General features: G+C 42.3%; 1 protein-coding gene across 3 annotated transcripts in view; it reads left to right on the top strand.

Moving 5' to 3' along the window:
- Positions 1-15,685, top strand: part of GTF2E2 (general transcription factor IIE subunit 2) — a 112,105-nt gene that overhangs the window by 69,479 nt on the left and 26,941 nt on the right. For all 3 annotated transcript variants that reach the window (XM_017857145.1, XM_017857125.1, XM_017857135.1), the window contains exons 5-6: positions 554-736; positions 14,514-14,607. In XM_017857145.1, coding sequence (XP_017712634.1) covers positions 554-736; positions 14,514-14,607 — 277 coding nt within the window. The remainder of the gene's footprint in view (positions 1-553; positions 737-14,513; positions 14,608-15,685) is intronic.

The raw sequence follows: 15,685 nt of genomic DNA, 5'->3' as shown, positions 1-15,685 counted from the left end.
CGCCCGGCCATAAACACAGTTTCTTTTATAAAAAGTGAGCACCATGCTGATCTACTCTTCTGGAATCCTGGATGTCCAGGATTTTAGGCCTGCCAGTTTGTATTCATAAGGTACTTTTAATTTGCCACTGTATTGGCTAGTGTTGTATTTTAAAATAATTAGTAGAATTAAGAATGTATATATGGGCTGGGCGCAGTGGCTCATGCCTGTAATCCCAGAACTTTGGGAGGCCGAGGCAGGTGGATCACCTGAGGTCAGAAATTCAAGACCAGCCTGGCCAACATGTTGAAACCCTGTCTCTACTAAAAATACAAAAAGTAGCTGGGTGTGGTGGTATGCGCCTGTAGTCCCAGATGCTGAGAGGGAGGGAGGCAGGAGAGGGAGGCTAAGGCAAGAGAATCGCTTGAACCCAGAAGGTGGAGGTTGCAGTGAGCTGAGATCACGCCACTGCATTCCAGCCTGGGCAACAGAGCAAGACTCATTAAAAAAAAAAAAAAAGGAATGTATTTATGTTTCCATTTGTTAATATACTCCAATTGTATCACTGTTACAGGCTTTAGTCAACAATCCCAAAATTGAAGTAATAGATGGGAAGTATGCTTTCAAGCCCAAGTACAACGTGAGAGATAAGAAGGCCCTACTTAGGCTCTTAGATCAGCATGACCAGCGAGGATTAGGAGGGATTCTTTTAGAAGACATAGAAGAAGCACTGCCCAATTCCCAGAAAGCTGTCAAGGTAACCTCTCTCTTCTTTTTGTGTCTTAATGTAATTTGAATGAACAATGACTTCTTGGTTTTAAAAATATCAAACATTTTACAGTTGTTTTTAAAGCTTCCATTATATACACATGGGATTACAGTGAGCCACTTGAAGGTTTGAAATTTGTCTTGTGCCACCAAGCAGGAAAGGGAGCAGCCATCTCTGTGTAACTTTGACGGGTTCCTGTTGCTGTTGCTATATGATTGTTTGATTGTTCAGGATATTTCTGGAAAATTTTCCTCAAAGGCAGTATGGTTTCTCTTGTAAGCTGTGTTTGTAAATAAGAGTGTCTTCTATAATAGTAGTAGATGTTCCTTACCTGAGGAACTAGAGCCATTAAAACACGAAAGTATTGGTTAATAACCTGGCTATTTTGAAGTCCTAAAGGGGCTACCTATGAAAGTCCTACTGGTACAGATTACATTTCCAGTTTCAATTTGAAACTCACTGGGGAAAGCTGCTTGTTTTCATTTGTCACAATTGCTAAGGATTAATGTTAACTTATTAAGCAGGTTCATTCATTTTGCTACCTGTAGAAGAAAACTTGGCCTTTTCTCTGCTCTGCTTCTTGGTAATGGAATTATACATGTCACATCTTCTGGTATTGTACCACAAGTCCTTGAGACTCTATTTATTTCAGTTTTTTTCCTATTCTATTAATCCATTGTGAAGTTCACTCACTTTTCTTCTTCACTTCCAACTTAAGCCCAGTTGGTGAATTTTTTAGTTGTATTTTTCAGTTCTAGCCTTTTAAAATTTTTCTTCTAGTTTCTGTTTCTTTGCTGAATTTTCTTTTTTTTTCCATTCGTGACAGGTATCTTTTGTTACACCCTTGAGTATGATTTCTTATAGCTGTTTTAAAATTCTTATTCTAACAGCTGAGTCATCTTAGAGCTGGTCTGCACTGACTGTCTCTTTTATGGGTCATATTTTCCTGTTTCTTCATATATCTAATACATTTCTGTGGGTCTTAGACCTTGTGAATTATATTAATATGTGTAAAGACTCAGGATTCTGTTACATTCCTCCAAAGAGTGTTTTTATTTGTTTTGTTTTGTGGTTAAGTGGGCAATTACTCTAAACTTTGTCTACCCTACAGCAGGTAGCATATGATATGTCTCTTCTGTTCTTTTAGCCTTAGCCCTTTTGCTTGGAATCTTTTTCCATTCATGCATAGCCCAGGGTAGCTAGACTAACTTTTTCCAAGGTTTCCTTTTTCACTTTCCAGTTGCTGTGGTTGCCCCACACTCTTGTTTCCTGGTTCTTCAATGCAGAAACACTGAGGATTAGCTAAAACACTGAGTTTTAGCTTCATAGGGCACTGACTGTGGCCTGCCCTCTGTGCTCTTTCTAAGTATAGACCCCCCTCCTCCCCTTTTTGCCTGTTTTCTTTTGGTTGCTTTTTAGTTCCTTTAGGTAGTTGGATTTTTTTTTTTGTACACGGAATTTCACTCTTGTTGCCCAGGCTGGAGTGCAATGGCACGATCTCAGCTCACCACAACCTCCGTCTCCTGGGTTCTAGTGATTCTCCTGCATCAGCCTCCCGAATAGCTGGGATTACAGGCATGCATCACCACACCCAGCTAATTTTGTTGTCAGGCTGGTCTCCAACTCCCAACCTCAGGTGATCTGCCCGCCTGAGCCTCCCAAAGTTACAGGTGTGAGCTACCACGCCCGGCCTAGGTAGTTGATTTTTAAAATGTCTTGTCCAGAGTTGATAGTGTTTTCTGTGGGAGGGTGGGTCCTTTAGGAGCTACTTGGTCATTATCAGAAGCACAGCCCTCCTAAGATTTTTAACTTAAAAGTGTCTCAACTTAACCTGCACAAATGTTGTCAATAAAGACATGTCACCAAAGTTGATACTTTGTATGCTTTATAGTGTGTTGAATTCAGTGGGGCTACTGAATCCTAGACTAACAGTTGAGTGGTAGGTGTGTTTTCTGCATGGCTGTTTTCTCCCATTTTGATAGGGGCTTTCCTGTTACTATATGTGGTAGGCTTTTCATTACATTTTAAACTACAACAGTGCCATAATCTCATAATGGCTTAGTCCATCTTAAATAATTTTGTGATGTAAATTTAGTTTGACACCTGTCTTTACTGGCTCTGTTCCCTTATTTAGAATTAGAGTAGAAGGGGTTATGAAAAGCACACAGTCTGTTTTCATTTTCAGGCAATTTGGAAATGTTTTCATTTTCCAAATTGTTTGAAACCCAAAATTTTTATTCTTCTTTAAAAAATGTGAAGATATGTTGTAGCCTAAAAAATTCCTCAAGTAGTTCTTCGGCATATCTACATTAAATCTCATCTGTGTTGCTTCCTCTTTAGTTCTTGGTGGAGATACAAATATTATTGTAATTTTGTTGATCATACAATGCTTTGAAGAAGTGTACAATACAGCGCTAGCAGGGAATAAAAAGGACTGTGCAAAAGCAAGAAAACAAGAGAATGGAGAAAGCCAGTGACTGTTTCAGATTGCTTGTCCCTCATTAATTGTTATGTGGGGGTTTTCTAACAAAGTAACTGCCAGTATAGTCCTGCTAGGCCAGTCTGCATTTGCGATGTAATACATTAATTATAAGGTGATGTATTGAATTAGCTACTTTTTAGGGTTCCGTTTTTTTTTTTGGAGACAGAGTCTTGCTCTGTCGCTCAGCCTGGAGTGCGGTGGTGCGATCTTGGCTCACTGCAAGCTCCGCCTCCTGGGTTCACGCCATTCTCCTGCCTCAGCCTCCCAAGTAGCTGGGACTACAGGCACCTGCCACCACTCCTGGCTTATTTTTTTGTATTATCAGTAGAGATGTGGTTTCACCATGTTAGCCAGGATGGTCTCGATCTCCTGATCTCGTGATCCACCCACCTTGGCCTCCCAAAGTGCTGGGATTACAGGCGTGAGCCACTGTGCCCTGCCTTAGGGTTCCTTTTTAAAATTGAAGTTTAGTTGTAAAAATATGCAACAAGAATTTTTTTTTTTTTGAGATGGAGTTTCACTCTTGTTGCCCAGGCTGGAGTGCAATGGCACTATCTCGGCTCGCTGCAACCTCTGCCTCCCAGGTTCAAGCGATTCTCCTGCCTCAGCCTCCTGAGTAGCTGGGATTACAGGCATGCACTACCACTCCCGGCTAATTTTGTGTTTTTAGTAGAGATGGGGTTTCTCCATGTTGGTCAGGCTGGTCTTGAACTCACGACCCCATGGGATCTGCCTGCCTCGGCCTCCCAAAGTGCTGGGATTACAGATGTGAGCCATTGCGCCTGGCCACAGCCTGCAATTTAACATCTCAACCATTTTTGAGTGTTCAGTTCAGTAGTGTTAAGTATATTCACATTGTAGTGCAAAAGATCTCCAGAACTTTTACCCTTTGCAAAACTGAAACTATATATATTAAACAATGACTGCCCTTTTACCCTTCTCCACAGTCTCTGGTACCCACTATTCTACTTGAGTTTGACTACTTTAGATACCTTATATAAGTGGACTCTTCCAGTATTTGTCATTTTGTAACTGGCTTATTTCACTTAGCATAATATTCTCAAGGTTCATCCATGTTGTACTTGCGACAGGATTTTCTTCCTTTTTAAAGTTGAATAGTATTCCATTGTATTTATATAATACATTCTCTATGCATTCCTTGATGGACATTTGGGTTGCTTTCACCTCCTGATTATTGTGAATAGTGCTGTTGTGAACATGAGTGTGCAAATAACTCTGGGACTGTATTTTATTGTGTTTGGAGATACAGAAGCAGTAGTCCTGGATCATAAGGTTGTTTTATATTTTGAGGAACTGCCATACTGTTTTCCATAGTGGTGGTTGTTATGCGCGTCCATGTGAAGAGACCACCAAACAGGCTTTGTGTGAGCAATAAAGTTTTTTAATTACCTGGGTGCAGGCGGGCTGAGTCCGAAAAGGGAGTCAGCAAAGGGAGATGAGGGTGGGGCCATTTTATAGGATTTGGGTAGGTAAAGGAAAATTATAGTCAAAGGGGGGTTGTTCTCTGGCGGGCAGGAGTGGGGTCATAAGGTGCTCAGTGGGGAGCTTTTGAGCCAGGATGAGCCAGGAAAAGGACTTTCACAAGGTAATGTCATCACTTAAGGCAAGGACCGGCCATTTTCACTTCTTTTGTGGTGAAATGTCATCATTCAAGGTGGGGCAGGGCATTTTCATCTCTTGTGATTCTTCAGTTACTTCAGGCCATCTGAGCGTATACGTGCAAGTCACAGGGGATGCGATGGCTTGGCTTGGGCTCAGAGGCCTGATATTGCTGCCTTCTTATATTAATAAGAAAAATAAAACAAAATAGTGTTGAAGTGTTGGGGCAGCAAAAATTTTTGGGGGGTGGTATGGAGAAGAGAATGGGCAATGTTTCTCAGGGCTGCTTCAAGTGGAATTAGGGGTGGCGTAGGAACCTAGAGTGGGAGAGATTAAGCTGAAGGGAGATCTTGTAAGGGGTGATATTGTGGGGTTTTTAGAAGAAACATTTGTCGTATAGAATGATTGGTGATGGCCTGGATATGGTTTTGGATGAATTGAGAAACTAAATGGAAGATACAAGGTCCGAATAAAACAAGGAGAAAAATGGGTATTAAAGGACTAAGAATTGGGAGGACCCAGGACATCCAATTAGAGAGAGCCCAAGGAGGTTCAGCATAATTACTTGCTTGGTTGGCAAGTTTTTGGGCACTCTCCTTGAGTTTTTTTATGTTGTCGTATACCAAGCCAGATTGATTTAGATAAAAACAACACTCTTCATTTAAGAATATACAGAGTCCTCTTTTTTCAGCAGTGAGTAAGTCAAGGCCTCGGTGGTTTTGGAGGACAACTGCAGCTAAAGAGTCAACTTGGGCTTGGAGGACTGATAAAGTTTGTGATATGTCTGTGATGCTAGCAGAGAAGTCATTAGACAGGCTACGGAAGGTTGTGACAGAGGTTGAAATGCCTGCTATTCCAGTACTGAGAGTAATAGTGGAGGCAGAAAGTCCTAAACTGACCAGCAGGGAAATTAGTGGAATAACTTTTTTGTTGTGTCGGTGTCATGAGGGGAACAGGGAGCTCTTCGGTCCTATTTGCAAATTGAATTTTGGGAGTAAGGAAAACTAGAGTGCATGTGCCTGTCTAATTAGCAGGTAGACCCATGTAGGTAGAGGATCTACAGAAGAAGAGACCTTGTGCGAGGTAAAACTGGAGATGCAAAGTAAAAAGGTGAGAAGGAGTGCTGAAAGGAGTGTCTTGTACCTGGACTCCTAGGGATCCAGCTAGGGCAGCAGCCATCAGAGGTTGTAATGAGGACTGATGGGGTAACTGCGTAGAGGGGGAGGTTTGATTTTCATGGTGTATGAGAAAACGTTGGGTATCTATGAGCAACCTTCCACTATTATTTTTGGGGCTGGGTATAAGTAAACAAGAAGAGGGCCTCTAACAGTATTAAAGCAGTGGCAGCTGCTGTGCGCAGACATGAGGGCTAGGCTAAAACAGTAAGGTCAAGTTGTTTGGACAGAAAGACTACAGGACGCGGTCCTGGCTCTTGTGTAAGAATTCTGTCCACACTAACCATGCCTAGGAAGGAAAGGAGTTGTTTTGTAGAAGGGATTGGGGTTTGGGAGATTAGCCGGACACGATCAGCAGGGAGAGTAAGTGTGTATTTATGAGAATTATGCCGAGATAGGTTAACAGATGAGAAAGAAATTTGGGCTTGACTGAAGTCATGGGGGCTGCCCATGAAGCCTTGCGGCAGTACAGCCCAGGTAATTTGCTGAGCCTGATGGGTGTCAGGGTCAGTCTAAGTGAAAGCGAAGAGAGGCTGGGATGAAGGGTGTAAAGGAATAGTAAAGAGAGTATATTTGAGATCTAGAACAGAATAATGGGTTGTGGAGGGAGGTATTGAGGATAGGAGGGTATATGGCTTTGGCACCACGGGGTGGATAGGCAAAGCAATATGGTTGATAAGGCGCAGATCCTGAACTAACTTGCAAGCCTTGTCTGGTTTTAGGACAGGCAAAATGGGGCAATTGTAAGGGGAGTTTACAGGCTTTAAAAGGCCATGCTGTAGCAGGGGAGTGATAACAGGCTTTAATCCTTTTAAAGTATGCTTTGGGATGGGATATTGGTGTTGAGCTGGGTAAGGGTGATTAGGTTTTAATGAGATGGTAAGGGGTGCATGATCAGTCAAGGAGGGAGTAGAGGTGTCCTATACTTTGTGGGTTAAGGTGGGGGGTTACGAGGGGAGGATGTGAAGGAGGCTTTGAACCGGGGGGAAAAGGCGGCAGTGAGGTGTGGCTGTAGCCTAGGAATAGTCAGGGAAGCAGATAATTTAGTTAAAATGTCTTGGCCTAGTAAGGGAACTGGGCAGGTGGGGATAACTAAAAAGGAATGCATAAAAGAATGTTGTCCAAGTTGGCACCAGAGTTGGGGAATTTTAAGAGGTTTAGAAGCCTGGCTGTCAATACCCACAACACGTATGGAGGCAAGGGAAACAGGCCCTTGAAAAGAAGGTAATGTGGAGTGGGTAGCCTCCGTATTAAGAAGGGGACGGACTTACCCTCCACCGTTAAGAGTTACCTAAAGCATCTGGGATGGTCCAGGAGGCTTCCGAGGCAATGGGGCAGCTTCAGTCTTCAGCCGCTAAGCCGAGAAGGTCTGGACAGGAGTCAGCCTTGGGCCAGAGCTCCAGGGGCTCTGGGAGTGACTGCCAGGCGAGTTGGACAGTCCGATTTCCAGTGGGGCATGGCTTAGGGCACAAATGGGGCATGGCTTAGGAGGAATCCCGAGCTGCGGGCATTCCTTGGCCCAGTGGCCAGATTTCCGGTACTTGTAGCAAGCTCCTGGGTGAGGATGTTCTGGAGGATCTTCTGGCAGCTGTGGTTTAGGTGTTTGGAGTTCTGTGCTGGAGATGTGGCTGGGGTTTGTCTCACAGTGGAGGCAAGGAATTGCATCTCAGAAATAAGTTGCTACTTGGCTGCCTTTACTCTATTATTGTACACCTTGAAGGTGACGTTCTTTAAGTCCTGTTGTGGGGTTTGAGGGCCAGAATTTAATTTTTGGAGCTTTATTGAATGTCGGGAGCAGATTGTGTAATAAAATAAAATGCATATTAAGAATAAGACAGCCTTCTGACCTTTCAGGGTCTAGGGCTGAAAAGCGTCTCAGGGTTGCTGCTAAACGGGCCATGAACTGGGCTGGGTTTTTCATATTTGATGAAAAAGAGCCTAAACACTAACTGATTTGGGAGTGGTTGGATAAAGAAAAAGGAGCATTAACTTTGACCACGCCTTTAGCTCTGGCCACTTTTTTAAGAGGAAATTTCTGGGCAGATGGGGGAGGGCTAGTCGAGGAACGAAACTGTAAGCCAGACCTGGTGTGAGGAGGGGAGGTGATAAAAGGATTATAGGGTGGGGGAGCGGAGGCTGAGGAAAAATTGGGACCTAGCTCGGCCTGGCGAGGAGGGGAGAGGTCAGATGGGTCTATAGAAAAGGAAGATTAGAAAGACTCAGCGACGCTTGGGATTGGGACTGAGGGGACAGGCAGGAGGGAAAGAAGGAAGATTTGGGATGAGTTGGATTGGGAACAGAGACTAGGGAGGGACCGATGTGTAAAAGAATGCCTGGATGTCAGGCACCTCAGACCGTTTGCCTATTTTACAAGAATTATTTAGATCTTGTAGGATGGAAAAATCAAAAGTGCCATTTTCTGGCTATTTGGAACTACTGTCGAGTTTGTATTGGGGTCAAGCGGCATTGTAGAAGAAAATAAGGCATTTAGGTTTTAGGTCAGGTGTGAGTTGAAGAGGTTTTAAGTCCTTGAGAACACAGGCTAAGGGAGAAGAAGGAGGAATGGAGGGTGGAAGGTTGCCCATAGTGAAGGAGGCAAGCCCAGAGAAAAGAGAGTAGAGACACAGAGAGAAGGAGTTCAGGGGTTCTTGCCCTCCAGAAAAGTGGGAAAGGGGTCGGGACACGGAAATAAGGGATTGGGGTGGAAAAATAAGAGGTCGGGGCACAAAAATAAGAGGTTGGGGCACAAAAATAAGAGGTCAGGGTTCTTGCCTCTCCCCCAGAAAAGCAGAGAAGGGGTAGAAACAGGGAGAGAAGGGGTGGGGTGCTTGCCCCTCCCCCAGAAAAGCGGGACTTGCCGCTTAGGGTGAAGGACCGAGGCAGGTGTCCCTGCAGCGTGGTCAGACACCTCTCAAACGTGGGTGAGTAATCAGAGAGGCATCCCTGCAATGATTAAACACCAAGGGAAGGCTGCCTTCCCCAGTCCGTGACTGGCGCCGGCATTTTGGGTCCACAGATAAAATGTGTCTGCTTTGTCTCTACCAGAAAATGAAAGGAATTGAAATTAAGAGAAGGGAGAGATTGAAGGGTGGCACAAAGATTGAAAGGAGAAAGAGGTCGAGCGATAGTGAGAGAGGTTGGAGAAGAGAGTAAAAAGAGGCCGCTTACCCAATTCAGTATTGGTGAGATGTTCGCGAGATGTTCCTTGGGCTGGTGGGTCTGAGGACCCGAGGTTGTAGGTGGATCTTTCTCACGGAGCAAAGAGCAGGAGGACAGGGGATTGATCTCCCAAGGGAGGTCCCCCGATCCAAGTCACGGCACCAAAATGTCACGTGCGTCGTGTGAAGTGACCACCAAACAGGCTTTGTATGAGCAATAAAGCTTTTTAATCACCTGGGTGCAGGCAGGCTGAGTCCGAAAAGAGAGTCAGCAAAGGGAGATGAAGGTGGGGCCGTTTTATAGGATTTGGGTAGGTAAAGGAAAATTATAGTCAAAGGGGAGTTGTTCTCTGGCGGGCAGGAGTGGGGTCATAAGGTGCTCAGTGGGGAGCTTTTGAGCCAGGATGAGCCAGGAAAAGGACTTTCACAAGGTAATGTCATCACTTAAGGCAAGGACCGGCCATTTTCACTTCTTTTGTGGTGAAATGTCATCATTCAAGGTGGGGCAGGGCATTTTCATCTCTTTTGTGATTCTTTAGTTACTTCAGGCCATCTGGGCGTATACGTGCAAGTCACAGGGGATGCGATGGCTTGGCTTGGGCTTGGGTTCAGAGGCCTGACAGTTGTACCATTTTACAACCCCACCAGCATTACGTAAAGCTTCCAATATCTCCACATTCTTGCCAACACTTCTTATTTTCTTTTTTTGTTTTTGATACTAGCGATCTCAATAGGTATGAAGTGATAGGTTATTGTAGTTTTGATTTGCATTTCTCTAGTGATTTGTGATGTGAGCACCTTCATGGCTTGTTGACTATTGTATATCATCTTTGGAGAACTATATATTCAGGTCCTTTGCTCATTTTTGAATTGGGTTGTTTTTTGTTGTTGAATTGTGGGAGTTTTTAAAAATATATTCTGGATATTAATTCCTTACTGATTTGTTTTCTAAGACCACCAGAGCAGGCACAAAAGAACCAGCGAGTAGGCAAGGCTAGGAGCAAAACTGCAAATTTATTTTGGTCACCTAGCTTCAGGGAAGAAGGTGGGTAGGGAGAGGTCTGTCGGCCTCTGGCAAAGGAGGCCAAGAGAGTCGCCCGGTGGAGTTCTCCGGCGGAGTTCCTAATGCAGTCCCGACAGGAGTGGGGGCTGGGAAGTCCGCGCCACGTGTCGGAGTGGCTTTTCTAGGAGTGGGAGGGCAATCGGCGGGGCACGGGCGTGTCGGGGGGGTGTTCCGTAGGTGCGACCAGGTAAATCTTAGTCTCTTCGGATAGACGTCACCTGGCGCATGCCCGGTTGGTCTGCACCTTCCTGGGCGCTGGCTGCATTTTCGCGCCCACGGGGGAATAGTTGGTGATGAAGAACCCGGAAGTGTGCCATCTTGCCTCCGTTCGTCCAAACACTTACCAGATACCTGATTTGCAAATATTTTCTCCCATTCTGTAAGTTGCCTTTTTACTCTGTTGATTGTGCACTTTAATTTGCCAAAGTTTTTGAGTTTGCTGCACTCCTGTTTGTCTGTTTTGATTTTGTTGCCTGTGCCTTTAGTGTCATGTTTAAATCGTTGCCAAATCTAATGTCATGAAGCTCTTCTCCTCTGTTTTCTTCTAGTAGTTTTGGGTCTTATATTTAGGTCTTTATTTAGAGTTAATTTTTGTATATGGTATAAGAGTCCAACTTTATTCCTTTTCATGTGGATATCCAGTTTTCACAGTGTCTTGATGAAGAGAACTGTTCTTTGCCCATTGAATAGTGTTAGTCTTGGTACTCATGTGGAAGATCATTTGACCATATATGTGAAAATTTATTTCTGGACCCTCTATTCTCCCTGTATGTGTTTCTTCATGCCAGCACTACAATTTTTTTTTTTTTTTTTGAGACAGAGTCACACTCTGTCACCCAGGCTGGAGCGCAGCGATGCAATCTTGGGTTACTGCAACCTCTGCCTCCCAGGTTCAAGCAGTACTCCTGCCTCAGCCTCCTGAGTAGCTGGGATTATAGACACACCACCACACCCAGCTAATTTTTGTATTTTTAGTGGAGATGTGGTTTCACCATGTTGGTCAGGCTGGTTTCGAACTCTTGACCTCAAGTGATCTGCCCACCCTCAGCCTCCCAAAGTGGTGGGATTACAGGTGTGAGCCACTGCGCCTGGCCAGATTAATGTAGCTTTGTAATATATTTTGAAATCAGTAAGAGTGAGATCAACAATTTTGTTCTTTTTCAAGATTGTTTTGGCTATGTATTAGTCTATTCTTGCAATGCTATAAAGGAATGCTTGAGACTGGATAATTTGTAAAGAAAAGAGATTCAATTGGTTCACAGTTCTGTAGGCTCTCCAGGAAGCATGATGCTGGTGTCTACTCAGCTTATGGGGAGGTCTCAGGAAACTTATAATCATGGCAGAAGGTGAAGGGGAAGCAGGCTCATCTTACATGGCTGGAGCAGGAGCAAGAGAGAGAGGGGAAGGTGCCACACACTTTTACATGACCAGATCTCATGAGAACTTACTATCAGGAGAACAGCACCAAGAGGGAAATCCACCTTCATACCAGTCACCTCCCACCAGGCCCCACCTCCAACATTGGGGATTACAGTTTGACATGAGATTTGATGGGGACACAGATCTAAACCATTTCAGGCTTTTTGAGGTCCCTTGAGATTCAATATGAATTTTTGGATGGATTTTTCCATTTCTGCAAAAAATGCCATTGGGATTTTGATAGGGATTACATTGAATATGTAGGTAACTTTGGGTAGTATTACCGTCGTAACTGTATTAAGGTTTTTAATACATGAGCACAGAATTCTTTTCATTTGTTCATGTCTTTAATTTTTTTAGCAATGCCTTCAGGTTCTTTCATTTATTTTACATATGTACAATTTGACTATCCTTCTTCTGAAATGCTTGGGACCAGAACTGTTTTGGATTTTGAATTTTTTCAGATTTTGGGATATTTTCATTATACCAGTTAAACATTCCAAAGCTGAAAATCTGAAATCCAAAATGCTCCAGTGAGTGTTTCTTTTTTCTTTTCTTCCTTTTTTTTTTTTTTTTGAGGTGGAGTCTCTCTTTTGCCCTGGCTGGTGTGCAGTGGCGTGATCTCAGCTCACTGCAACCTCTATCTCCTGGGTTTAAGAGAGTCTTCTGTCTCAGCCTCCCAAGTAGCTGGGATTCCAGGCACCTGCCACCACGTCCAGCTAATTTTTCTATTTTTAGTAGAGATGGGGTTTCACCATGTTGGCCAGGCTGGTCTCAAAACTCCTGACTTTGGCCAGGCACGGTGGCTCATGCCTGTAATCCTAGCACTTTGGGAGGCCAAGGCAGGCGGATCACGAGGTCAGGAGATCAAGACCATCCTGGCTAACATGTTTGAAACCTAGTCTCTACTAAAAAGTACAAAAAATTAGCTGGGGTGGTGGCAGGTGCCTATAGTCCCAGCTACTTAGGAGGCTNGCAGGCGGATCACGAGGTCAGGAGATCAAGACCATCCTGGCTAACATGTTTGAAACCTAGTCTCTACTTAAAAGTACAAAAAATTAGCTGGGGGTGGTGGCAGGTGCCTATAGTCCCAGCTACTTAGGAGGCTGAGACAGGAGAATAGCATGAACCCGGGAGGCGGAGCTTGCAGTGAGCCGAGAGCCACTGCACTCCAGCCTGGGTGACAGAGCGAGACTCCGTCTCAAAAAAAAAAAAAAAAAATTCTGACCTCAAGTGATCCTCCTGCCTCGGCCTCCCAAAGTGCTGGGATTATAGGTGTGAGCCACTGCACCCGGTCCCCAATAAGTATTTCTTTGGCATGTCATGTCAGCACTAAAAAAGTTTTGGATTTTGGATTTGAGATTTTGGAATTTGGGTTGCTCATCCTGTAGTTATCACCTTCTACCACCTGGGTCTAGTGGACTATTATTTTTAAACTGCTTTAAGTCATTTTATGAACAATTTGTATAAGTAAGAATAATGGGATGGTGAAAACAGCTTTATTAGAGATTTTAGTAAGAATTTAACAGCAAACTTCTGTATCAAGTAATTTTTGGAAAACACATCAAAAAGAAGAATACTGTCACATATCCTTTTAACAAAGTGAGATGATAAAAATTCTTGTCACAAAATACTGTGTGATGATCTTCCTGTTGAATAATGGGATGGGAATATCATTTCCGTTTTGTATTGAGAAGCATTTTTGTTCACTTGTTGATTCTTAAGCTTGAGATTATTCACTTGAGTTATTGTCATCAAAAGACTCCATAGCTTGAGACTTTATTCCTGTGATGAATTTTTGCCAGATAGTCCAGAGTGCTGCTATTTGGCTTTTTGCGTTTATATTTTGATTCATCTAATAATTGTGAAATGTCTTTGGTCAGTTTCCTTGTCTTTGCTCTCAAGGGTAGGTAGAAAATACAAAGTTTTTTTGTCAAGTGTACTCAGTGAAAGTTAAGAGACAAGAAGAAGACTCTTCCAATCTTTTATATCTTCTTGAAAAGTTGTAATGTAATCCTTTGGGCGATGCAGCAAGAAAACTGAAGGATGCCCATGTCTTTCCCTCTTGCATCACATTCTTAGGTAATTTAATCATTCTTCTATTTTCTTATTATTTTAGCATTTTAAAAGCACAATTGGAAATAATTGATGGGTAATGATGAGTAAGTAGCAACATACCGCAAGATAGAGGAAAAGTAAGAACACCAAGATTCTATTATGTGTCTTAGGTTAGTGGAAGAATCCCATGGACCCAAATAGTAATTGCAACAAAGATTGAATTTTCTGTTTTAAGCGAAACACATTTTATTTTTGTTCTTTGGAAGACCTCTAAGAATACAAGTCTGGAAATATCAATTTTTTAAAAATTGAACTGCTCAAGAAAGAAACTCAAAAACTAAAATTGGGGCTGGGTGCAGTGGCTCACACCTGTATTCCCTGCACTTTTGGAGGCTGAGGTAGGAAGATCGTTTGAACCCAGGAGTTCAAGACCAGCCCTGGCAACATAGTGAGACCCTTTCTCTACAAAAAATTAAAAACATTAGCCAGACTTGTTGGCAACGCACCAGTGGTCCCAGTTACTCCGGAGGCTGAGGTGGCAGGATTGCTTGAGCCTGAGGGGGTTGAGGCTGCCGTGAGCTGTGGTTGTGCCGCTGCGCTCCAGTGTGGGTTGAGTCTCTTAAACTTTTGGTCTCGTTTCAAAACTAAAACTAAAGTTGGATCCAGTGGACCCTATGGTGGTACACTGAGTGTGTTAAGGAAATAAAAGTCCATTATTGTTTAAATTTTTTTTTTTTTAGTGAGTTAATTTGGAGTTAACTGAAAAATCTTTATTTTATCTTTCTTTAAGGCTTTGGGGGACCAGATACTATTTGTAAGTCGTCCCGATAAGAAGAAAATACTTTTCTTCAATGATAAGAGCTGTCAGTTTTCTGTGGATGAAGGTGAGCTTTTCAGTATTATACTTTAGTTTGCAAATATATTACAATTTTAGGGTGATTAAATTTATGTTTATAATATAATTATAATTTAAATCTTATAATATTGCTTTTTTAGCGTTATCATGTCTTAGAACACAGCCAGTAGCCCCTGTGTCTAACATATTTTTTCTTAGAATGCAATTTGAAATACACGATTTGAAAGATTTTAGGTTAATTATACTTACAATTGCAGTTCAGGATTTCTTATGTTTATAGCTCAGCTGTACGAAATGGGTTTCTTTCTTTATCTTTAGACTTTTACAAATATAAGTTCATATCCTGATACAAAAGCTTGATACAGGATGGGAAAAAGAATAAACTTTTATTGGTGAATAGTATTCTCTTACCTTATGAATCTTTCAGTTATCAAATTGAATAAGGAAGGAGATGATGTTTTTCTTTCTGGAAATTGTGGAGTTGGACGCTAAGCTGTATATTGAATCTCTTACTAAGTATATGATACGTATGTTTGGACTTTAGTTTTAATTTTTTGTCAATTTGTCAGTTAAACAAGGGTTTAGTGATGAAAATTTATTATTGAAGTGCTAATTGCCATTTTAGCAAATGTGGTATTTTACTGTAAATTTGTATTACTTTTGAAGTTATATAAAATGGCAGGAAAATAATTGAACATCAATTTAATTGATTTTGTGATTTGTGCAGTGACCTTAAATTTTCCTTTTGTTGTCTGGCTATAGATATCCAGGCTTGTGGTTCTGGTAGATAGGGCATTAGTTTCCCTGAACTTGTTTTAGGAAATTGTATTTTTGTGAAAATCCCAATTGAGTACCTTACATGTAATTGGTTCACAATAAATGTTAAATAAAATGTGCAGAATATTCCAGTTCTTTGATGTTGCTGTTTCTAATAAGCTCTTTTATATAACAAAGCAAGTGTTTAGTGAACTTATGCTATCCATTGTAGTGATAGGTGCCTGTTGAACAAAGACTTCAGTACTGCCTGGCAATTTTTATATTGCTTTTAGTCTTCGTTACTTGCAATGTTGCCTTTAGGCTAATTTTTTTTTTTTTTTTTTTTTTTT

The sequence above is a fragment of the Rhinopithecus bieti genome, unplaced genomic scaffold (genome assembly GCF_001698545.2).
Source record: "Rhinopithecus bieti isolate Rb0 unplaced genomic scaffold, ASM169854v2 scaffold_2077, whole genome shotgun sequence".
In the NCBI taxonomy this organism is placed as follows: Eukaryota; Metazoa; Chordata; class Mammalia; order Primates; family Cercopithecidae; genus Rhinopithecus; species Rhinopithecus bieti.
The sequence above is the reverse complement of the archived record's forward strand: the minus strand, read 5'-3'. Positions and strand labels throughout refer to the sequence as shown.